Genomic DNA, 25,534 nt, shown 5'->3' with positions numbered 1-25,534 from the left:
AGAGAGATATAAAAAGATCATTTGACATGTTGCTTTTGTCATGTGATGACCAATAAGTGTAGTAAGTAGTAAAATGTAAAATTCTCTTTGGCAACATCAGATTGTTTTCTAAAACCATTGTATTGTTTTCTGCTGTATAGCATTCATTTCTTTTACACCCAAAATAAAATTACCATTAGTCCCATGCATTTACATTCTGTTGTTCTGCTGCCTTACTGTTGGAAATAGTGGTCCTGGTTTAAAAAAAGCCAAATTCTGGGTTTATTAGTATATGTGAAGCAGTAGGTGCCCAAGGATTAAAGTAAAATTTAGAATAATTTATCTTTTGTATAGATAAGCAGGAAACAAAATCAAACATCAAGATTTTGGCTTAAATGGTCACAACTCTTGATTTCACGAATAGGATAGCTTCTCAAGGCATTTTGGCATGAAAGCAGGGAAAAGAGAGAAGGCAACAGCCACCCAAACTTTCAACAGCCTTCACTCTCCCTTTTGGTGCTCACATCCAAAGCATCCTGTAAACTAACTCACATAAGTTCAGAATCCCTATCAGATCTTCATTTACTGCAAGGCCTATCGAGGCATGCAACCCAGATCAGCCTATTGCCCAGGACATGAGCAAGCCTCCTTACATGCGAATCCAGCCTCTATGCCTAAGAAAGGAGGTTGATGTCTACTTTGCAGGAAGGAGGGTTAACCTTACAAACTCTGCAGATTGGAGGAACCAACCTTGCGCAAACCCTCCCTTTGTCGCTCCTCCCTGCCAAAGAAAAAGGAGTCTTTAACAGGCAACTTTATAGGATCTGACCACATAAATTTAACACACATTTAAATTAATTACTTTTTAATTAATCACTCTGCTACTGTCGCCTCTCATACTTACCATATCAGGTGAAACCAAAGCAAATCTCCAGTGCTTCCCAATCTATATTATTTTGATTTGTGACATTGCATTGAAACATTGTTAGATAAAGGATCAACAGCAAAGATACTAATGTATCCTCCAAAACCATGTTCTTAATTCTATTCCTATTTATAAACTGTCTCTGGTTTAAAAAATGGTAGTTGTAGTTATGTTGTTAAAATAGTCTCTGACTTTCTGTCCCCTCCCCTTTATTTTTAGATGGTGTTTGTATCTTTAGGAGCACCAAGGAGGGAGCGTAAAGGTGAAGGTGTTCAGCTTCCAGCATCTTGTCTTCCTCCTCCTCAGAAGGACAACATTCCAATGCTTTTACTTTTGCAAGAACCTCATCTTACCACCCTCTTTGATTTATTAGAAATGCTTGCATCTTTTAAACCTCCTTCTGGTGAAGTGGCTATGGAAGATAGTGAGGTAATTTAGTGATCTTTGATTAGAATGACTGAATAGGTCTAATTTAATTTAATCTCTTTTGTTTCTGTCCAATCTGTCTACTTCTGATGCCCCCATTACCATGGTATCCAAACATCAGATACATCTAATATTTATATCTGTATATTTAATTGTATCTTCTCTGTGTAGGTTCATGTGTGTATGTGTGTGTGTATATATATATATATATATAAGCTTTTTGTGATTGAAATGGTATGATATTGTTTACAAAGTCTCCTAAATGTAATAGTTACTCTAAAAAATTGTGATGCTCTGGAAAGCATATGTACTACTGAAAACAGGTATGGTGGTCAGTAAGGGGATTTCGTTTGAAGACATATTTTTAAGAGTATATTGTAAAACTCAGGGACTCAGATTCATTTCTGATGTAACTCCATAAAAACCAGTGGGATTTACAATGGGAAATTATTTGGAATCAATAGTTGTGTATTTAAATTCAGGATTTATTTACACTGAATCTTTGTGCATATCTTCATAGTGTAGTGCATAAAGTAACTTAATTTCCTTCTGTTTCAATGAGATCTAAACTATTATGCTGTACTTATAGATTTATTTAATAAACTTTAATTTGAGAGTGAATTGCTTTTGTTTAAAATATAAATAAGTAAATAAACTTTGGACCATAAAATGTCAGTGAGGTTGCTTTTCTTAAGAAACTGTTTATAGTAATAGTTTTTTTGTGTGTGTTAGAGTGCAAGATGTGAAGAACTCCATCTTCATGCTGAAAACCTGTCCAGGCGTGTCTGGGAACTGTTAATGCTTCTACCTACATGTCCTAACATGTTACAGGCATTCCAAAATATTTCAGACGAACAGGTCAGCCAACAGTGCTTATTTTAAATATATATAATCTGCAATTCAGTTAGACTTTTTACAGTTGAACTTTTGCTGCTTATCCAAAAGTGAATGATGAGTGATCTGACAGAGTAAAGTAAAAAATAACAGATTTCTGCAAGGGGGAAATTGTCATGAATGAAAGACAGAACAATTTCAATAACAATACATCAGAACAGGTTTTGAGACATATATATTTTATTCTCTGGCTTTGTATTGGTTACTGTGAGAAAGCAAAAGAAGAGGGCACCATTTCACCTTTGTCTTAGTCTTTCTTTGTTCAAATAAAAATCAAAATAAGCCTGCAGCTTTTTTAATTTAGTTTCCTGATTTGTCTCTTTAAAGTTAATGGGTTTTTAAAACAAGAATTAAATATGTAAAATGATTAGTGAATGTACCTATAGTGACTTTATTAGTTCATGTTGATATTAATCTGGTACATCTGCTGTTGTACACAGCAAACTGAAGCAAATAATTTCTTATTTTCAAGTCTTCTGCAGGTTTCATTTTAGAAGTAAATAACCTTATCTGTACTTAATGCTAGAGCAATAGTCTTGAACTCTAACCTCCAAATTTAGTGTGGCTTTAAAACTGAATCCTATGTTATTATTTACTTTCCAGTATGCCTTGTTTTAAATGTCTCACTCCAGCTTGTGTAATTATAAAATACAACAGCAACAAGCCACTGTTCTTGGTGTCTTAGATTTGGTTACATTTAAAACTTGCATTGATTGCAGTGTGTATTTTTTGTAATGATTTTGAATGTGAGAGCATTTAGAACTTTATATATTGCTATAACCAGGAGGATGTTGGGTAACATTATGATTCGATTTCAGTTATACTTTTTTTTTTTTGGTAAATGTTAATGGGGTAATTGTATCTTGAATTCTGAAGTACTTCTGAGCACTTTTAATGTCAAAAGAATAAATGTGTTAATTTTAAGAAACCAACTTTTCAATATGAGCCAACCACATGTAAGGACACTGTGTTAGCTATATGTATAGTAACATGTTTTCTGAGGTTTTCAGAGATGATTGCTAATGGAAATAAAATGTTGGGTCAACATTTCAATATCCATTAATGGGCAGTAAAAAGTTCAGATATGTGAAGATCCCCTCTAACTGGCTGACGGAGGAGGTTGTTAAGAGTAGTAGAAGATCATGGTTTAGTTGTGACTGAATGTACTTGAGGAAAATAAACACTAAGAACCAAATGAATCTGAATAAAAGAACTGTAAGAGACAAAACTACTGGGATTTTTGCCAGCAAAAATGTATTTGCCTAAATGGAAGAATTTTCTTGCTCAATGTCCTGCCAAATGCTAATATTTTTTTCACTTGGACTCTGTTTTCTTTTATGAAATGCAAGTGCCAGCAATGCTCTTGCAACCCTTTATGTCAACAAGTAAGTAGATGTTAAGGGCAGAGAGAGAAGCTGGCTGCAGAGGGTCAAAAATGTTTGATTTTCCCTGTGTAAAGTTGGTTTGACAGATTATTTTATTTTTTGCTTAGGTTGGATTAAGTAGTGGGTCAGATTCTGCTTTCCTGTGTACTTTTTTGATGATCTTTTAGTGTAACAATCAGGTACTGAAGCACAGGAATCTAGCATATTGAATATGTTTTAAAGAGACTGGGGGGGGGGGGGAAGAGTAGGCAGGAAAGAATAAATTATCCATTCTCTGCTTGCTAACCAGCAATCATCACACCCTTTTTAATTTTTAAACAGCACTGCAGAAATTCTCCCAAGATTTAGTGAAGGAAAAAAGGTAGTGGCGGGGAGGGAAAGCTATCATATAATCCAAATGTACACATATTTAAAATATGTAACCTAAGTTGTTTAAATATTATGATAGATTTTGTAACAATGAAAACTAAAAATACAATCTATTTTGCATGTGCTCACAGTTTTCTGGATAATGCTTCATTCAGGCTAAAATTTTGTACGCATGGTTTCAGTCCAGAGGTGACTAGCTTTGGAAAACAAGCAAAATCAACTTATATTATAGTTACTGAAATATGAAAAAAATACATTTTTTAACCTTTTAAAGTCCATTTTAAGGCTTTTTTTGCTCTACGTAACTAAGTAAAGGTTAAACTTTAGCATTTGGAATTGCAAGTTGGCTATTCTCACTGAAGTTAAAACATTTAAAAATTTGTTGTGCATTTGCTGTAGTAACTTGGAATAATATTGAGAGTTAATTGGGATTCCTACTGTGCTTATATTATTCAGTTCGAGAGTCTGTAAATTGCAACAGATATATTTTAAATTGTCTTCATAAATGTAAAAATAAATATTCATTTAAAGATATGTAAAATGTGAAAACCAAATTAATTGCCATAGTCTCTTTAAAAATTCAGTTATTTTTGCTTCTATGGTTATGTCAACATCGGATTTAATTTTCTTAACTTTTTTTTGTAAGGGTAATGATGGATTTAGTTGGAAGGATCTCCTGCGAATAAAAAGTGCCCATAAACTTTTGTATGCACTTGAAATCATTGAAGCTTTGGGCAAACCCAACAGAAGAATAAGGCGAGAGTCTACGGTAATATAACTTCTTATGTAGTAGAAAAATAAATGTTTTTGTTTCTAAATCCAAATTCTTATGGGTGAAATATTTATTACTTTAAATTCTAGAATTGATATAGCAATTTATTTTTCTTTTTATCCTCAGGGAAGTTATAGTGACCTTTATCCAGATTCAGATGATTCAAGTGAAGATCAAATAGAAAATAGTAAAAACACCTGGAGCTGCAAGGTTTGATTTATTTAAATATTTTGTAATATGTAGTGTAGATTTTTCAAAATTACGTAAAATGAAACTTCTTTTAAGATAGTATAAACTTTTAATATTTTGTCTCACTCCTTGGAGTCTCTTGGTCTCAAGTTCATATTATCAGCATATAATGCTTTTTGTGTTAGGACACGGTCAGGAAATCCCAATTCCAGAGATTAAATGATTAATGAAAAATAAAATTAGTATCTAATTTTACTGTATTGTTTTTTCCAATTATATTTTTATACAAATTTTGTCCTTCAAAAATACGTAACTGCATAATTTATCAATGCTTTATTTCTGATTTTAATTTTGTATCTTGTAACTGAAACAAGGAGTTTTAAATACATTATGTACCTGGTTTTTCTTACATTGTCATAATTTAATTACAGTTTGTTGCCGCTGGAGGGCTTCAACAGTTATTAGAAATTTTTAATTCTGGAATTCTAGAGCCTAAAGAGCAGGAACCATGGACTGTGGTAGGTGACAAGTCAGTGTTTTAACCAGCTATAAGGCTTTCTCATAAAAAGCTATCCCATTTGAGTGCTTCCATTGCTAGCAGCCTTTGTTATATTTACTTGTACATTTTCTGTAGAAAAAGAGAAGTGAAAAATATAAAATGAACATTGAAAGGTGCCACCGATAAGCCAGTAATTGTGCATTGAAACTTGTTTATTGATTGCTTTCATCCAAAACAGATACAGACCAACTGCTAAATTGATGCCAATAAACACTAACTCTACAGTATAGTGTTTTTTAATTAAAAATGTAAATTGTTGGAATAATTGCAGGTTTAATCTGTCTTTTATGCTTCTGCCTTCTTTCTGTTCTGTGACCACATTTTTATATCTTTTCTGTATGTTATTTTATTTTATTTTTTTTCGCTGTAATCCTAAGGAAAAATGTGCTGATTTGTAGAATTAAAAAATAATATACTCCCCTCCCCCGGCCTCCCAATTTGGAAACTGTTTTTTGGAGTAAGGTTCTGGATTCATGCACGCAGAGCATTGCATCCGCACAGATCTGATAGAGGGATCAGAGCTTAAATTTGCAATAACATGGTCAGAATATTGGAAAACAAAAATAAATTTTTTAAAAGGGGGGTTGATGGGTGATTTGAAGAGGAAACCTGTACTTATCAACTGACTTTAGAGCTGTAGTGTGTTTTTTTTTCTTGATACTTAACCTATTGCTGGCATTCAGAGAAATCATTACCGCTACAGCCAAGGAAGTTCCCTAATAGTGCACATTGGTATTAGTCCATTTCATATATTCTGTGTCTTTCATCACTGTTCATCTGTCAGTTAATGCGAGATAACTCTTCCTATGCTGGATATTACTTTGCAGTTTGTGTTTGTTAGGGTGAGTTTGTTTTATCTGTTTATTTTCAGTGCGACATTTTGTCATGTAGTAAATATAAACTGTCATGGCTTGTACGTTTTTCAGTGTTTAGGATATTTCAGAGGATCTCATACTGAAAAACAATATTAATATATTTTTTATGGAAGGAGAATAATATTTTTGAGCTTTCTTTTTTCTCTTTCGAAACTGTGTAAATACTTGTGATGTACACTTCTGTAACTCTCTCATGATGCTTGGCATTGCTGGAGCTTTCCTCAGAGCAGTGTCAAGAGAAGGAAGACACTCTGTCTCTCTCTCCATTCACAGCATAAGCCAAAGATTGCATTAGTGCCTTAGTTGATCTTGCATTCAGATTTTCTGAGCCAGGAGTAGCAAAGTGAAACTAAGACACTGATCCTGCAAATAAATATGTTAGCATAGACTCCTGCACCTGTGCAAAGTCTTATAGATTTCAGTGGGATTCTGAATGGGTATAGGAAGCTATGCTAGTGTATCTATTTGTGCTATCTAGGCCTATGATTGTATTAGTTTCGCTTGTATGGTACAACTGCTGGTTGTGCCGGGCAAGTGTATATGCAAGTGTAATAGTACATATGAGACCCTTGGAGATCGGAGTCTCAGAAGAAAATAGGAGGAAAGTAAATCAGAGGTTTTCATCTCTGTGTGACATTATAATGCAAAATGGTATTTTTAATATAGTTCGTTCCTACATGAGTAATTGTATTTAATTTAAATGAGTAACAAATCTATATACCATGTTAAATATTGCTTTCCGAGTTAAATACAAGTGACAGAAAACACTGTTGACTGTAAAACTGAATCTTCTACCTTAAATATCAGATCATCTCCTAACTGCGCCCGGAATTTGGACTAGTTCTTGAAAATACCCTCTTTGTAAGAAATAGAAGATTTTAATACCAGCCCCAATTTTATTTGTCTAGTGCAAGTTTTGTTAGCAGTTGCCAATTAGTGCATTGATCGGTACCTTTGTATCTTATTTAAGTTTTGTGTTTCAAGTTCCAAAGTAGACAAAGAAGTATTAAAATTTGTGAAAAAGGAAAATTGCATTTTCTTCTTATCCACAGTGGCAGCTAGACTGTCTTGCTTGCTTGCTGAAGTTGATATGCCAGTTTGCAGTAGATCCTTCAGATTTGGATTTAGCTTATCATGATGTCTTTGCCTGGTCTGGTGTAGCAGAGAGCCACAGGAAAAGAACTTGGCCAGGCAAATCGAGGAAGACTGCAGGAGATCATGTAAAGGGCCTTCATATACCTCGTCTCACAGAGGTAAGAAACAAACTATATATGTTGTTCGTCCTTCCAGTTCAAAGATGACCATGACATCACTGATTGGTTTGGTTTCTGTGAACACATGAGTGGCTGATCAGACCAGTTTGAGCTTTGAAATGTCTGTGGCACACTGAATAAAAGATGGCACTATGGGTTTACTTGATTAACAGTAGACATGCTGTTGTTGTGAGATTTACGCTGCTGGCGCTTCTGCCCTGCCTCAGCAGTTCTCCTCTGCTCGTTGTTTGTAGTTCCAGTATGGATTAAGCTTCACCAGGTAGAACGATCATGTGTGAGATCTTTCCAAAACTCTGGGTTAGTGTTGAAACATCTCAAGGATAACTTGAGGGAGTCCTTGAAACATTTCTTCTGGCCTCTCTGAGAGAGCTTTCCCTCCTTTAGCTCGTTGTGAAATATCTTCTTTGGCAGTCGCTCGTCTGACATTCTGGTGACATGCTCTGCCCATCTTATATGTGATTTCATCAACACGTCAACAGAATAAATATGGATTGGAAAGCCTATCCAAATGAGAACCTCAATATCTGGAGTGTGTATACATACACACACTATAGGGGAGATGTTTCCTTTTACCAATCAAAGGGGATATGAATTATTATCTAATAATCTAATTATTTTAAATAAATATCAATATTAATTTTTAAATATTAATATTTAAATAAATATTTAATAATCCACTTATTTTTTAATAAAATGAGGAAATAGCTTGGTGAAAAACAATTATTAAAAAGTAATCTGATGCTACAGGTGACATATCAGGAAATAAAATAATTAAATAAAATTAGATTAAAGATACGCACTTTTAAAAAAGCTAGAAGTCCAAGTTTATGTATGGAATGTCTCAAGAAAACAGAATAAATTAATATTTCTGAACATTTTTTATGTTAATTTTTATGTTTTGTTTTCTCCATTCATCAGTTCCTGCTTTGGAATATGGCCCATCATGCACTGTCCTGGCACTATCACATCCAATGTTGAACAATGCTAGAACCTACCTGTTAAGTCTCTATTATCCTTCTACCGCCAAGAGTAAAGATTTTTTAAAGCTTGTTTTTCATATTATATCCTACATGCTAAACGGGACAACATATTAATATTAATAATGTTAAGAAGGTTGAAGTGTTGGGAGGGCAAGAACTTGCGGTGACCCCATAAGCAGGTTCTAGCATTGTTTGGTAGTGCACATGATTGTAACCAGTGGATTGTTACTAGGTTGTGAAATTACTACTGGGGTGATTGTCATCAGGGGGTATTACACCAGATAAAAACAGCAGTTGCAGAGGAACTGCCCTTCACAGAACCAAAAATGCAACAAAACAAAAAATAAGTAAACATCAGAAATATACCTAAATTTCCATTCTCCCTGTTGGTTTGGGGGATTCAGCACATAATCTTTAAGTAGTTATTGCATTTTTCAAAATAGTTTCAAGTCACCTTTCGGATAGGATCTCAGTATTCCAAAATCCCAGGTCTTGTGGGATCTTTTTGTTTCGTTTTTTAACATGACTAGAAACAACTCCTATATTTTTAATCAAATTTCTTCAAGTATGTCAAAGGCACTTGTATAACATGAAGACAATGTCCAAACTAAGCTTTATTTTACAAAAGATTTAATTATGTAAGAGTAAAAATGAGCCAGAAAAAATTCTCATCTGTTGAAATCAGCATTTCCTTTTTTAACATCAGGTAATTCAAAAGCGTTAAATAGATGTCTGTAATCAATTAAATAAAAAGACTAATGGACTGAGAAAAAAACAAGAATTTTTTATTCCAAGTTACCTCTTTTCAGAAAGCTAAAAGCAACTGAAAATAGATTTTAGAATGGAAGTAGCACTTCAGTTGTAACCATAGCTTAATACTAGACTGACTTTATAATAATAAACAGATTTATTCTGTAGTTGTAAAACTCTGGTGAGAAAGGTAAATCTCTTCCATATGTTTTACATCACTCTTGGCTGTTCGTAACAAATTGCCCCCGTCTCTCTCCCTTGGCGCACATACGTGCACCTGAAACTTGGCCAATATCGTTCTGGCCACAAATGGCTAGAGAGATACTCATTGATGTTAGATTGATGTTCAGCATGTGAGCCACTCTTAACATCTAGGTGCTGAGTTTACTGTCTCCACATCTTGGGGAGCGATAGACTAGAACTATGAATTGAAGCCAAATATCCTGTTTGTCATTGTTAAACATTGTTTGCAATGCCAGCACATCGTGCGTCTAGGGGTGTTAAGTCTTAGAGAAAATAGAATTTGGGACTGTAGCAACCCGTATAGCATAGGCGACTTTTACATTTTATTAGTTTTAATATTTGATTTATTAATGCTGTTAGTCATAGTGGTTTTATCTTTGTCATAATTATCGTTGACGGGTGTTTTTGTCATCTAATATATCTGATATTTGGATGTTCCAGAAGAGTCTCTCCAGATTTTCATTGGATGGGGTTGAGGAGAAAAGGTGCTAGCCTTCATAGCTGAGAAGGAACCTCAGCTACACTCTGTTCATGTTTTCAAGGTTTTATTCACAACTATGATGGCTAAAAGCACAGATTTATTATTTTATATAAGATCAGATAATGGATTATCTAGTCTCTGTCATAGTGTGGAATTTTTTAACTTCTCAGGTCTATCAGCTTCCATTGGTGAACCTACGATTAGTTTGGCAAATTTTAAAAATAACTTTAAAATGTGATTATTTCAATCTCCAATATATATGACTAAGATACTGTAATGATGAGTTAATGAATGAAATTTGCATTCAATGGAACATACATTTATTGAGTTAGAGGAATCCATGGAAATATCAGAAAACCAAGACTCAATTTAAAAAAAGAATCATTTAAAAAAGTTTCTGTTGCAATAGATATAGAACTTTTTATTGCAAGAATTACACAGAAAACTAAAATATTCCTTGAAAAGTTTTATTGCCGAATTTGGAGTCTGAATTCACTCAAAAAGTGTAAAATATAGCAATTTTAGTTCTGCTGTAAGTGGGAATCATAATGCAACTTTAACTGTGGTTACTGCCAATGTCTCTTGTATACAGTCTCTCTCACCCACACAGAATGTTTGGTTTGTTTGAAAATTGACACAACGTGTATAATCTAGTCCTTTGTTATGTTAACTGTTTTTTCTTTTTACTTCAATTTTTAAAGGTGTTCCTTGTACTTGTCCAGGGAACATGTTTGATTCAACGACTTATGTCAGTTGCTTATACATATGACAACTTGGCACCCAGGTACAATAACTTTTTATTTATGTAGTAAGTTTATAAAGTATATGCATTTTCATGGTCACTTTAAACTAAACCTATGGGTTTTCAAAGGTCAAAAATAAATAAAAGTTATGAAACATAAACTAAACTATGGCTGTATACTTCCTCATAAATTTAGTCAAGTGGGTCTCAAACTTATTTCATATGGTGGACCACAGTTTATGAATCATCTTGACTCCGAAAGCCATTTCTATTCCCTCTCTGCAGCAATTATAGGTCATGATTACAGGACAGTATGAAGGAGAAAAAATTAAAATAAATTTGCTTGAATGTTATTGGTGTGGCTGTTTGCTTGTGTGCTTTTCCTATCCCTGTTTGTGATTTGGTGTTGATAATGTATGTGAATACTTACGTACCAGAGTTCCCCTTACTAATTGCATCCCCCATTTCTGTACTCTCTCAAGTCACTTTGTAGATTAGTTGTGTCCTCCTGTATGTTTGTTACCTTCTCCTATCCGCAAATTTGGTCACGGTTGAATTTATACCAAAAAAATACTGAGGTAAGAAAGACACAGAGGAGCTGGGTACAGAGAGGTGCTCCAAATTTTTAATGTAATGATAAAAAATAATTTGGAAACTTTGCAAGTATCCTTGATTGGACTGCAATAACAAAAAAAATCACTGCTTAAAGAATGTTAGATTTGCTTTGCCATTGTGACAATGGTAAGCTTATGGAGCACCTCAGAGTGCCCCATAAGCCACCTGAGGACTACAATTGGACAATTAGTGTTCTGGCTTATTTAGATGCACTTTCTATATTTGTCGTATAAGGTTGCATCAACAAACTTGCTATTGTTGGTGTTATGTGGTAGAGCCAGAAAGGAAACACCTTTGCTTTTTGTTTCCAGCTTGAGTTTTCAGGCCCAGTGGTTAGAATATTGTCTTATTTATAAACTGAAATGAGTTTATGTGAAAGTTATTGAGTGACAATAAACATGGAATCCTATATGCCTTTATAGTCACATTTCAGAGTAAAACTGTTCTTTTAAAATTATACTTTACTTTGAGAGGAAGAATATATTTTAAATGAATATGAGAAAAGTACTTTTTCAGTTCTTGCATTTCCAGGTGTAATACATTTATTTTGTTCTGCAGTAACATTTAATTGGTTTGATTTTCTTCCTGCACAGGGTGTTGAAAGCTCAGTCTGATCACAGATCAAGACATGAAGGTTAGTGCTATAGAAAATAGTTATTTTTTATTAATTGATGATGATGAAAATATCTTGCAACTAATACAGACCATGGGTTTGATTCATATCAGCTAATGCGGAGGTGTGTTCTTCGAGTGATTGCACATGTGCATTCCACTGTAGGTGTGTGCGGGCCCTGGAATATTTCTGGAAATTTTTCCCTCACTGGTACCGGTTGGGGTGGCTCACGTACCCTCTGGTGCCACACGCTCATAGTGCTGGTATATTTGGCCCAACTGACCACTTCCCCTCCGCTTCTCCTCCCCCTCCTTGTTCCTCCTTATCACCCGTGACGGTTGCTGGAACTGTTCTCTTTGCTATGGGAAGATTTCTCAGTAGGCTATGTTTCTCTGATAATTCTATATAGTTTAGTAGTTGTAAATAGTTTTAGTCAGCACAGTTTGTATATCTCTGTTAGTTAGCTGATTTTTGGTCATACCCAGTGCTGAGCCATGCCTCTGTCACTGGGCTTCAAGCTTGTGCCTCCTGCAACAAGGCAATGCCCCTGATCAACCCGTATGCTAGCTGCCTGAAGTGCTTGGAAGAGGCTTACATCGGGAACTGCTGCTAGATTTTCAGAGGTTTTAAGCCCTGTACGAGGAAGGACCAGGAGACCAGGCTTAAGTTTTTACTTATGGAAGCAGAGCCGAGTTGAGCCAGTCAGACTTTGCATCGAGCACCTCGACATCGGTGAGTGCCCCTGCTACTATGCAAGATTCCCAGCACTGTTTGCCATCCCCGGTGCTGAGGAAAAGCAACTGGCCAAGAGGGGATGTTTCCCAACACTAAAGAAGGCCAGGCATGGGGAGCACAGTGGAGTGCAGCTTAAGTCCATTCCTCTGCCTCAGCACCACAGCAGTCGACACCATTGATTCCGGCTCTTATGCAGGCACCGTTGACTCTGGTACCCGGTGAACTGTTTATGTCTGAGGGACACCGCGTTACCAGCATTATCCTGATGCCATCCATACTAGAGGCGTTTGCTGCCCGCTGAGATCTGCTATCGCTGTCAGTACCAGTATCTCTGGCAGTACAGGAGTTAGTGGTATTAGTGACGGCAAGCAGGCGGAGCCCATGGCCCTTAGTTACCAGGCCTCACAGTACAGTGTAAGGGGAAACCGACCGTGCTGCCCTGATGCAGGTTTCCCTGCTTCGGCACCAGTCTCCGGTACTGGTGAGAACAGCACCTCTGTGGTCACCAGACAGAGATTCAAGGTCTTTGGAGTTGGAGGTTGGGTCCTACTACTTTTGTCTGAGGAGTTGCCCCACTACTGCCTCCTTAAATTGGGGCATATAAGTGGAGGTAGTAAAGGAGTCCTCCCATATACTGGTTGACATTCTGGCAGCAGTAGCTTCAAAAGTAGCCCTGCCGCCCAATAAAGCCATCATGGACCCTGTGAAAGCCCTGTGGCAAACCCTGCTTCCCTTCCCCCCACATCAAAAAGAGCCGAGAGAAAATACTTTGTACCTGCCCAGGGTTATGAATTCCTGTATACTTATCCCCCCTCCCCGGGATTCCTGGTGGTATCCGCTGTCAATGAAAGGGAAAGGCAGAGTCTTCAGGATGCGACACTTAAAGCAAAGTGATTAAAGGATTAAAAAAAATGGACTTATTCATTAGAAAGGTTTATTCTGCTGGCGGGTTGCAGCTCAGGGTCGCTGACCAGCTTGGCAGATATCATTTCAACATGTGGGACTCCAGGCTGAAATTCCAGGACTCGCTTTTCCAGGAGGCCAGACGAGTTCTCCTCACTGGTGGATGAGGGGAAATTGATAGTGAAGGCTTCCTTGCAAGCTGCCCTGGATGTGGCAAATTCGGTGGCCAGGTTCACAGCTTCTGCAGTGGCCATGCACAGGAGTTCATGGCTACAATCCTCTGGCCTCTTCCAGGTGGTCCAACAAACCCTTCAGGACCTTCCCTTCAAGGGAACTTCACTCTTTTCAGAGCAGACCGATACTGTGAAGCTTCGTGGGCTGAAGGATTCTAGAGCAACCCGTAAGTCCCTGGGCTTATATACTCCAGCAACTTCAAGGAAGCACTACAGACCTCAGTGGTCCTCCTGGTACTACATCCTGCCAGCCCATCAAGATCTGCAGAGGAAAAGGAGCAGGGATTTTAGACACATGCCACCACCTACTTCTACCTCAGTGTCAATGTCTGCCTCACCCAGACACCCAGGGATTCTAAGCAGACCTTTTGATGGGATGCTTGAGGACATCGTACCAGTTCCCGTGATGCCGGATCCTGTTCCCCCCCTTTTTTGCAGCCTGCCTGTCTCACTTCGTCAGTGCATGGTCCCATATCATCAAGGACTGTTGGGTGCGGAGCACAGTAGAAGTGGGATATAAACTCCAGTTTATTTCTGTCCCTCCTTTCTACTCTCCCTCCATGTCCCTCTTCAGTGACCTCTCTCACAAGCAGCTTCTGGCACAGGAAGTTCTGTCTCTTCTTAGGGGAGAAGCCGTGGAAGAGGTTCCACAGAATTTAAGAGGGAAGGGATTCTACTCCTGTTATTTCCTAATCCCGAAAGCCAACGGTGGTCTCAAGACATATTCTAGACCTGCGCCAGCTCAACAGCTACCTCAAGAAATTAAAGTTCCGCATGGTCTCCCTGGCTTCCATTATTCCCTCTCTGGATCCCGGGGATTGGTATGCTGCCCACAATTTAAGAGACGCCTACTTTCTTATATTGATCTTCCAAGGCCACAGAGGATTCCTGAGGTTCATTGTGAACTGCACACACTACCAATTTGCAGCACTCCTGTTCGGCCTGTTGGCAGCTGCGCGGGTATTTATAAAATGCATGGCGGTGGTGGTGGCATTCCTGAGGAGACTGGCTAGTCAGGGGTCGGTTAAAGGCTTCGATAGAGTCCAGTGTCCACCTCATCCAGTTGACGTTCAAGGCCCTAGGTCTTCTGTAAATATACATAAGTCTACCCTCATTCCCGTACAGATAGAGTTTATTGGAGTGGTGCTCGACTCTAACCAGGCCAGAGCCTTCCTCCCAAAAGGTTGGTTTCAAATGATCACGTCCTTGATAGTACACTTCAAAGGCCACCCAATTACAACAGCATGGAATTGTTTGAGACTTTTGGGTTACATGACCTCTTGTACATATGTGGTGCAGCATGCAAGACTACACCTCAGATCCCTCCAGGTGTGGCTGGCCTCGGTGTACTCACCAAACTGCCACCATCTGGACTGTGTTCTCACATTACCTCCCCCAGTCCTCGCCTCCCAAAACTGCTGGCTGGATCCCCTTGCTGTTTGCACGGGCATTCTTTTTTCATGGCCCCAGCCATCGATGTCCTTGGTCTCAGATGCATCAGCACTAGCCTGGGGATCTCACCTGGAGCCACTCAGACTCAGGGCCTTTAGTTTGTGGCAATGCTCTCACTACACATCAATGTCAAAGAACTCAGAGTAGTTCACCTGATCTGTCAGGCATTCCTGTCTCATGTTACAGGCAAGAGCGTGTTGGTTCTTATGGACAACACTGCAGCCATGTTCAATCTCAACAGAGGGGCTCACTCTTCCCCCATGTGTCAAGAAGCCCTTCAGCTGTGGGAGTTCTGCATAATCCACTTAGTCCACCTCAAGGCTTCTGACCTTCTAGGAGTGCAGAAGAGGCAGGCAGATCACCTCAGCAGGTCATTCTCCAGTCACCATGAGTGGTCCCTTCCCCTGGATGTTAGGAGGGATGTTTTCGAGCAGTCGGGGACTCCCTAGAGAGACCTGTTTACAATCAGCACAAGAAGAAGTGTCACCAGTTGTGCTCCCTGTGAGGTCGTAGCCCAGAATTGCTCACAGACACCTTCCTACTACCATGGATAGTACTACACTTTCCCTCCTGTCCTGCTCATGCACAAGGTTATTGATCAAGCAGGACCAGGTGCGGACCATTCTAATAGCTGCAGCTTGGCCCCATCAGCATTGGTTTTCTGTGGTTGCTCCGATCCCACTTCCTCCACACCTGGGCCAGATCTCTCAGGACCATGGTTGGCTACTCCACTCAAACCTCGGCTCCCTCCACCTGACGGCCTGGAAGCTCCATGGCTAAATCCTGGAGAGCTGGCCTGCTCAGAGTAGGTTCGTCATGTCCTGTTAGGTAACAGGAAACCCTTCGCCAGGGTTACTTACCTCTCATAGTGGAAGTGGTTCTTTATCTGGGCTTCCCCATGCAGAATTTCACCCACGCAGTCGTTGCTATAGGACATTCCTGAGTTCTTCTTACACCTGAAACAGCAAGGTTTAGTAATCTCCTCAATTAAAGTTCAACTTGCATCAATATCGGCTTTCCACCCTCAGATGGATAACTGATCTGTTTTTTCGCATGAGATGCTCACTCGTTTCCTCAAGAGATTAGAAAGATTATATCCCCAAGTGTGAGAACCCATCCTCCCTGTCTTATAAAAATTTATGGGTCCCTTCTTTGAGCCATTGACACTGTGCCCCTTATTATACCTTTCATGAAAGGTGGCTTTCTTAGTGGCCATTACTTCGGCTAGAAGGGTTTGGAGATCTGCGCCCTCACATCGGAACCTCCGTACAGTCTTCTTTAAGGATAAATTGCAGTTACGTCCGCACCCTAGTTTCATCCCAAAGATGGTTTCCCAGTTTCATAGCAATCAGGCAATCTTCCTACCCCTTTTTTACCCGAAACAACATGCAAATAGGGAAGAACAGTGGCTTCACTCATTGGACGTTAGACATCCCTAGTGTTCTATATGGAAAGGACCAAACTATTCCATAAATCCACTTGACTGTTTGTAGTGGTAGCTGACGGGATGAAGGGTTTCCCCATCTCTGCTCAGAGAATTTCATCTTGGATCACATGTATTCACACGTTACGAGCAGGCATGTGTTCTGCCACCAGCTATTTTGACTGCTCAGTCCACAAGGGCACAAGCATCATCAGCGGCATATGTAGCACAGATCCCTATTCAGGTAATTTGCAGAGCAGCAACTTGGTCATCAGTGCATATATTCTCTTCTCATTACGCCATCACTCAACACTCTAGGGATGATGCCAGATTCGGTCGAGCTGTTCTGCAGTCAGTATGTTCATGAACTCTGATCTTATATCCTGTGCAACTGCTTGGAAGTCACCTACTGTGGAATGCACATGTGTAATCACTTGCTGAAGAAAAAACAGTTACTAATCTTCCATAACTACTGTTCTTCAAGATGTGTTGCATATGTCCATTCCATGACCCACCTTCCTACCCTTCTACATTGCAATTGGCTGGAAAGAGGGAACTGAGAGGTGTAGGGTTGGCTGAGCTTTTTATTGGTGCTATGAGCACGTGGCACTAGAGGGCGCTTGAGCCAGCCTGACGGATATCACTGAGGAAAAAGTTTCCGGTGACTGTGCTCGGGGTGCACACACACCTACAGTGGAATGGACATGTGCAACACATCTTGAAGAACAACAGTTACAGAAGGTTAATACCATTTTTTCCCTTGTGTAAGCAGAGCTGCTGTGCCCTCAGTGGGGATTCACATCCCCCGAGGAAGGCAGATGGTATCTGCACCACTTATCTTCCCTGGAAATTCTTTTAGATAAGTACAAAGCTTCAACCTGAGGCTGTGTGTCCAGAAGAGCCCTGCCTGAGAAAGCTGCTTTGGGGAAGCAAATGAATTGTTACCTTTCAAATAGGTTCACATAAAGATTGCAAAAGTGACATGAATATTCACCTGTATTTTGGCAGTAGTCTTCAACTCCCCTAGTAATCCTACCTGAGATTATTCCTGTGAGAATAATATTTACATCAAGATCCATTGTTAATATACAGCACGTATGTTCACAAATATACTGGCATCTCCTCTTAGTCTTAAGCTCTGTTCTGGACTTCTCTTCTGTATCCTGTCAGAGAGGGCCTGTGAGTTGTGTGTCTGTGGATTTAGGAGGAGCCACAATTCTCTCATGTATGTATGTATCACCTGCCAGAATTTAGCCCTTAGATGGTGGGATCAGAGGAGCAGGGATAGCTGAGCTGGTTCAGAGAGCACCCATAATTTAATGCAGATAAAGTCTATCAGCAAATTACCATCCCCCCTCTTGCAAAGTGGGAAAACAGGGAAAGAATTGTGCCTCAGAGTGGTGCGTTGTTAGTATAACGTAATTAAGAAACGGATAATTGACATATATTAACCAAATGGATACATTACTTCAGCTTTGGTGGCATCCTAAATACCAAAATGAGAGTCCTTCTCACTGATTATCACAAGTGAAAGAGATATATGCTCTTGTCCTTTGTGACTTTTCAGCCCAAAAAGCTTTTTAATGTAGAAATTACATGGTGATTTTATTCCTCCTCTTATCCCTTTAGTTACTCATTATTCCATGTGGCTCTTGGTGAGTTGGGCCCACTGCTGTTCTTTGGTGAAATCCAGCCTGGCAGATAGTGATCATTTACAAGATTGGCTAAAGAAACTTACCCTTCTTATTCCAGAGGTAAGATAACAGTTAATAACTAATAATATTACCAACTAATAAGATAACTAATTAATATTGTGGCAAGTGGCTGGCTTCACCCTATCGGGTCTCGCGCTTCTGCCACTTGTAGTTGGCCAGGGCGTCACCAGTTACCCCGTCTCTCCAGGGAGGGGGGTAGGGACCCGGGCCTGCCCGCTCCTCCGGGTCCCAGCCCAGAGGCCCTATGAGTAGCAGCAATGAGCTGCTGGCACTGTACTTGCAGCTGCTGTCTTTTCCCCTGGGCTACTTTGCCCCCTCAGTCCTTCTGGCCTCTCAGGCCCTGCTTCCTTGCTCCCTGGACTGGGCTTCCCTATCTCAGTCCTCCCAGGGGTGGGTTTCCCTCTCCTGGACCCAGTACCTTTCTCTGGATTCCTCTGCTCTTCCACGCAACACTGTATTTCTGTCTGCTCCTTAGCTTAGCACAGGACAGCAGCTCCTCCAACTCGTGCCCTGTCTCTCTGGAGCAGAGGATTTTTATCAGGCACCTGGCTGGGCCTTAATTGGCCTCAGCTGCTCCTAATTGCCCTCTAGTGACTCAAGCTAGGCTACCGGGAACAGAGCCCTGAGCATTCTGGGGCTTACATATCTCCCTTCCACCCTCTCCTACTGCCCTCTGCCCTCGCTATATCACAATATATAATATGGATCAAATTCAGCCCTGGTATTAGCTGATGCTATTTCATTGAATTCAGAGAAGTGTATTGCCTACTGATGCCATTACTTAAAAAAGACGGTTTAACCTTTTCTTTCTTTGGTCAAAATATAGCAAGTGCCAGTTGCAACATATACAGTTAAAGTTGTATAGTTAATGAGTTTCCATCATAAACTCCTATTTTCACATGAGAGAGACAGGGTGGGTGAGGTAATGTCTTTTATTGGACCAAATTCTGTTTGTGGAAGGTATAAGCTTTCAAGCTACTCAAAGCTCTTCTTCAAGTCTGGGAAAGGAAATATGTTTTCTCATGCTGATTCTTGGATAAGAACATAAGAACGGACATACTGGGTCAGACCAATGGTCCATCTAGCTCAGTATCCTGTCTTCCAACAGTGGCCAGGTACTTCAGAGGGAATGAACAGAATAGGTAATCATCAAGTTATCCATCCCCTGTTGTCCATTCCCATCTTCTGGCAAATAGAAGCTAGGGACACTTCAGATCATGGTTTTGCATTCCTGCCCATCCTGCCTAATAGCCATTGATGAGTCTATCCTCCATGAATGTATCTAGTTCTTTTTTGAACCCTGTTATAGTCTTGGCCTTCACAACATCTTCTGGGAAAGAGTTCCACAGGTTAATTGTGCGTTATGTGAAGAAATACTTCCTTTTGTTTGTTTTAAACCTGCTGCCTATTCATTTCATTTGGCTACCCCCAGTTCTTACGTTATGTGAAGGAGTAAATAAAATTTCCTTATTTAATTTCTCCACACCAGTCATGATTTTATAGACCTTTATCATATCCCCTGCCTTTGTTCTCTCTTTTCAAAGCTGGAAAGTCCCAGTCTTATTAATCTCTCCTCATATGGAAGCTGTTCCATACCCCTAGTCATTTTTGTTGCCCTTTTCTGTACTTTTTCCAATTTCAATATATCTTTTTTGAGAAGAGATGACCAGATCTGCACTCAGTATTCAAGATGTGGGCTTATCATGGATTTATATAGAGGCAATATGATATTTTATTATCTTATTTTCTATCCCTTTCCTAATGATTCCCAACATTCTGTTAGCTTTTTTGACTGCTACTGCACAGTGAGTGTATGTTTTCAGAGAACTGTCCACAGTGACTCCAAGATCTCTTTCTAGAGTGGTAACAGCTAATTTAGACCCCATGATTTTTATGTGCAGTTGGGATTATGTTTGCCAATGTGCATTACTTTGCATTTATCAACATTGAATTTCATCTGCTATTTGGTTGCCTAGTCATCCACTTTTGTGAGATCCCTTTGTAACTCTTCACAGTCTGCTTTGGACTTAACTATATTGAGTAGTTTTGTATTATCTGCAAATGTTGCCATCCCACTATTTACCTCTTTTTCCAGATCACTTATGAATATGCTGATCAGTACTGGTCCCAATACAGAGCCTTGGGGGACACTGCTATTTACCTTTCTCCATTCTGAAAACTGACCATTTATTCCTACCCTTTGGTTCCTGTCTTTTAATCATCTACTGATCCATGAGAGGACCTTCCCTCTTATCCCATGACAGCTTACTTTGCTTAAGAGCCTTTGGTAAGGGACTTTGTAAAAGGCTTTCTGAAAATCTAAGTATACTATATCTAGTGGATCACCCTTGTCCACATGTTTGTTGACTCCCTCAAAGAATTCTAGTAGAATGGTGAGACATGATTTCCCTTTACAAAAACCATGTTGACTCTTCCCCTATGAATTGTGTTCATCTATGTGTTTGATAATTCTGTTCTTTACTATAGTTTCAACCAATACTTGGTACTGAAGTTAGGCTTACCACTCTGTAATTGCCGGGATCACCTCTGGAGCCTTTTTTTAAAATTGGCGTCACATTAGCTATCTTCCAGTCATCTGGTACAGAAGTTGATATAAATGATAGGTTACATACCATTAGTTCTGCAATTTCACATTTGAGTTCCTTCAGAACTCTTGGGTGAATACCATCTGGTCCTGATGACTTACTACTGTTTAATTTATCAATTTGTTCCAAAACTTCCTCTAATGAATGACACCTCAGTCTGGGACATTTCCTTAGATTTCTGCTTGAAATCTTTTTAGTTTGAGCAAAATCCCTCCAGGCATTTAAATTTTGAGGAATTTGATTAATAAAAATATACCTTTCCCTTTGTAAAATAATTCTAACTACACTTTTTTTTTTACAAAGCAACAAAAACAGTGGAGGATTAAAACTTTAGACTTGGCATTACAATTACAATATTTATCACTGAAGATTAGTGCCTGTGCTTAATTTGAAAATAGTTTGTTTTGGTTTCATAAAGAGATGATTAATATTGAGCATGCATAGTAGAAAATGTACTTATTTTTACTAGAAGCCACTTAAATATAGAGGCTCTGTGTATATGAGCTAACTAAGTGCTTATTATTCAGAAAAACTCCCACAGAAGTTTATAAGCTGCCTCAGCCAAATAACACTGGAGTGAGGAATATGCACTTTTTATAAGCTGAATGTCTCAGAAACTTATTTTCTTTAAAAAAGAACAAAAGAAACAAAGGAAGAAACTGAAACTAAAAACCGTTAAAAATGACAAAAACATCAGAAAATGCACAAGTATAGGTTTCAACAGCAACATTAATTTCCCCACTTTGCACACATGTATTATTTTCCAACATATGTACTAAATATGAATATGTAGTTTTATTATAATGTTGGTCATAAAAAGCTTAAAGTGAAAGATACAAGAGGTGCCAGTGCAAACAGGTTAACCTTGCTGTTGAAGTCTTAGGTCTTACATTTCATGTAACTGATTTATTAAATGAATATTAATTTATGAAAGATACTGCCAGAGAAACAAACTCTGCCTAAATAGTCTAGTAGTATTTGGAAAACAGTTATGTATATACATATATTAAACTAAAGTGGAAAAGAAAAGAGCATATGCAGTGTTATTATAATTATTTGATTTTATTTGAAATTTTTTTTTTGAAGACTGCTGTTCGCCATGAGTCCTGTAATGGTCTGTACAAATTATCTCTCTGTGGTTTGGATGGAGGAGACTCAATTAATCGATCGTTTCTATTGTTGGCTGCATCAACATTATTAAAATTTCTTCCTGATGCTCAGGCATTGAAACCTATCCGGGTAAGAATTTAATTATTCACTCCAACTTTATGTTAAAGATTAATTGCAACTGCTTTCCATCTTTCTTATTTAAGTCAGAGATAATAATAATCTTGTAGCAGTTAATAGATTTACCATCTTGTATTATCACAGTTTAAGTTGAGCAAGTTTTTTGGCAGGCATATTTGTGAATAAAAAGGCATTTCTTTTCACAGATAGAGGATTATGAAGAGGAACCAGTGTTACGACCTGGTTGCAAAGAATATTTTTGGTTGCTATGCAAACTGATTGATAACATACATGTAAAAGATGCCAGTCAGGTAGGTACAATTAATTTACAATAATTTAAATAGGTCTTTGTTTTCTTTTTCTTTTGTGAAATGGATTGTTATGAGTATTTTAAGTTCAGCCCAAGGCATTGTTCTTCCAAATACAGTAATAGAATATTATGTGGTAACTTGTTTTTGATGACATTTTTGCTCCTGAATTAAACTCAGAATAGCGCTATTTTAAATAAGTTGGTTGTAATGCTATACATTTATTTAAAAGTAATGGTGAGCAGCTACAATATATATCCATCAAATAATCAATCTGACGGCACCGCCAGTGCTGCCGTCATTGTAGACATACCCATAGTCTGACTGTCCAAAGGTCTCTGCTTCAGCTGCCTCTGCAGCTGCTACTACTGGCTGGAGTCTGGCTGGTTCCTCTCTGCAGGTTTTTCCTCAAGGCCTCATGGTGGGAAGGAGAGGACGGAGAGCACCAGCTGCATCCTCATTTCTTCAGGGTGGAGAAACTATACTCCCACTCTCCTCCCTCCATATAGTTGGCAGCTCTGCTGACCATCTGCATGGGGAAGACAAAAGCCAAGCTTTGTCTGCGTCTTGCCCCTTAATGCCCCTTTGAGGACACTATTCTACGCACAGAAAACATCTTAGTTAGCTGGGCTGCCATTCTGCCTAGGCTTTTTTGCAGGTTGCACAAGCAGGGAACTCCTTACTATCTTTCAGTACTTGCCAAAATGCATGGTCCTGTGAGAGCAAGTAATCTGAAAACTTCCCTTAAAATTGTTCTTTTCTCATCTATGATCCTTTGCTCATAATTTTTACATCATATAGCTGATACTTTTTAATTTCTGAGAGTGAAAGTATAAATATCACTTGTGAGACTGTGAAATTTAATCAACAAAATATCAAACAATATAACAATGTTGGTACATGCATATTTATTGAAAAATGACATTTAGATGGCTTTACATTTTTCTCTGTAGAGTAGGTTACTGAAATTGCAAATTCTTCTTTCAGTAGTGTCCCTGTGGGTGCTCCACTTCAGGAGTGTGTGTGCGCCCTGCGCTCCTGGTTGTAGATTTTTGACCTGCACGTGCACTGTGCACATCGTCATGCCCCATACTGATGCTATATGCGAGTGAACTGCCCTTGGTTCCTTCTCAACTACCTTCAGACAGAGACAGAGTCTAGTGTGTGCCTGTTTTCTCTTTATAATAGTAGATAGTGTTAGTTATTTAGTAGTTGTAGAATATTAGTACTTTATAGTGTTGGGACTGTTGTTCCTGTTTTGTTTTTTTTAATTAAAAATAAACAAACACACACTCTTCTCCCCATCCGCCTCCCTTTTTGTTTTTCCCCTATTGAGGAGTCCAGAAGGTTTTTTTCTTCTAAATGCTGGGCTCCTCAGGTTTTAAAAAGTGTTTCTCTTGTTGAGAGGCTATTTCTTCCAGTGACAGTCATTCAGTGTATATCAGTGTTTCTTAACCTGGGGGTTTAGAGGGGTCGCAAGTGCAGAGCTGATATTGGGGGTGGCAAGAAAGGCAATTGCCTGGAGCCACAGGGGCGCCATGAAACTAAGTTACATGCCTCAGCCCCGTGGGGGTGGGACTCAGGCTTCAGGGGTACAGTAGTTTGGAAAGGTTAAGAACCACTGGTGTATATGTTGCTTGGGAGACTCATATCCTCAGCAAGTGCAAGATTTGCACTTCTTTTAAGGGAAGATCCTGTAAAAGCAGGGTAATTAAGTATAGACTTTTAATAATAGAGCAAGCCTGAAGACTGGCTTTGGACCTGGGTACAGAGAATCCCCGTTTAAGGACTCTCTGCTTCTGTTAGTGCCCCATCTATGTCAAGAGCATTGTCCCCAAGAGCTTCCAAGTGGAAGGCAGTGACAAGACCCGGTCTCTGGCACTCTCCATGAGTGAGGTATCAATAACCTCTCCAGCAATACCGAGAGCTTCCCACTCAAAGGCTAAGGAGTGGGATAAGGGAAGCAGAACGGAGAGTTTCTCCTCAAAGAGGTTTAAGTCATCACAGATCTCAGGCCCCAAGAGGAGTGCTAGTGAGGTTCCAAATACTCGGGTACCATGAAGCACTCTTAAGTTTTCAACTAAGTCTGATACTTCAGCAGTAAAGGACACAGAGCTAAAGCCCACTACTGCTACCAAGAGAGCGGCCTTATTGGAATCCACAGTTCTTTCACCAGCACCTCTGACAATGGCATTGGGAGCAACCTCAGTGCCTGTTCCAAGCTCTGTTGTGTGCCTGGTACTTCAGAAGTATTGGTATCCTAAAGACCTCATGGTACCAAATGAGTGTCAGTCTTCCTTCCTTGCAACTTCCAGACACATTTTGGTACCCAAATCTGCTAGGTAACCGACTGTTTATGCTATAGTGAGACTCGCCACTTCCCTGACTTCTGTTATTCACGCAGAGGAGTCATCACCTCCTGTACAATATGTGGAGGAGCATTCTGACTCAGACTTAGCGCTTCTGATTCAAGTCTGTTCATTTTACTCCAGGAGACATTATTCCCCTCTGAAGATGCGAGAAAGGCAGGATACCAGAGCTCTGCCTGTTAACACTTGGGACAACCAATGATCTGTACCTTGCCCCATGCCTTATGATCCTTTTCATTGACCTTATTGGGACCCCTGGGCAATGTACTGCCAAAATTTAGAGGGGCCCCAATTCAGTCCCATAAGGAACATAGAAGACCTCATTCTCTGGTACCGTCCATCCCTCCCCTCCACTCTGAATCAGCAGAAGACTCCTTTGAGGAGCAAGAGGTGAGGACAGAAAAGGAAGTCACCCCACTGACAAATATTTCTTCCTCATCACCTGACAATGGGGTAATGCCACCACTGCCATCCTTATCTGATGATGAAATA

At 39.2% G+C, this 25,534-nt stretch overlaps 1 protein-coding gene across 1 annotated transcript in view; it reads left to right on the top strand.

The window, feature by feature from the left end:
• Positions 1 to 25,534, top strand: part of USP34 (ubiquitin specific peptidase 34) — a 244,205-nt gene that overhangs the window by 102,516 nt on the left and 116,155 nt on the right. The window contains exons 29-39 of the mRNA XM_067565207.1: positions 1,124 to 1,333; positions 2,063 to 2,188; positions 4,625 to 4,747; positions 4,877 to 4,960; positions 5,371 to 5,457; positions 7,426 to 7,626; positions 10,803 to 10,885; positions 12,052 to 12,092; positions 18,447 to 18,571; positions 22,225 to 22,377; positions 22,572 to 22,676. Coding sequence (XP_067421308.1) covers positions 1,124 to 1,333; positions 2,063 to 2,188; positions 4,625 to 4,747; positions 4,877 to 4,960; positions 5,371 to 5,457; positions 7,426 to 7,626; positions 10,803 to 10,885; positions 12,052 to 12,092; positions 18,447 to 18,571; positions 22,225 to 22,377; positions 22,572 to 22,676 — 1,338 coding nt within the window. The remainder of the gene's footprint in view (positions 1 to 1,123; positions 1,334 to 2,062; positions 2,189 to 4,624; positions 4,748 to 4,876; positions 4,961 to 5,370; positions 5,458 to 7,425; positions 7,627 to 10,802; positions 10,886 to 12,051; positions 12,093 to 18,446; positions 18,572 to 22,224; positions 22,378 to 22,571; positions 22,677 to 25,534) is intronic.

This window comes from Emydura macquarii, unplaced genomic scaffold, assembly GCF_026122565.2.
Source record: "Emydura macquarii macquarii isolate MOO-44397 ecotype Brisbane River unplaced genomic scaffold, CSIRO-AGI_Emac_v2 contig_2676, whole genome shotgun sequence".
Lineage (NCBI taxonomy): Eukaryota > Metazoa > Chordata > Testudines > Chelidae > Emydura > Emydura macquarii.
Note: the sequence above shows the minus strand (reverse complement) of the source record. Positions and strands in the feature narration are given on the sequence as shown.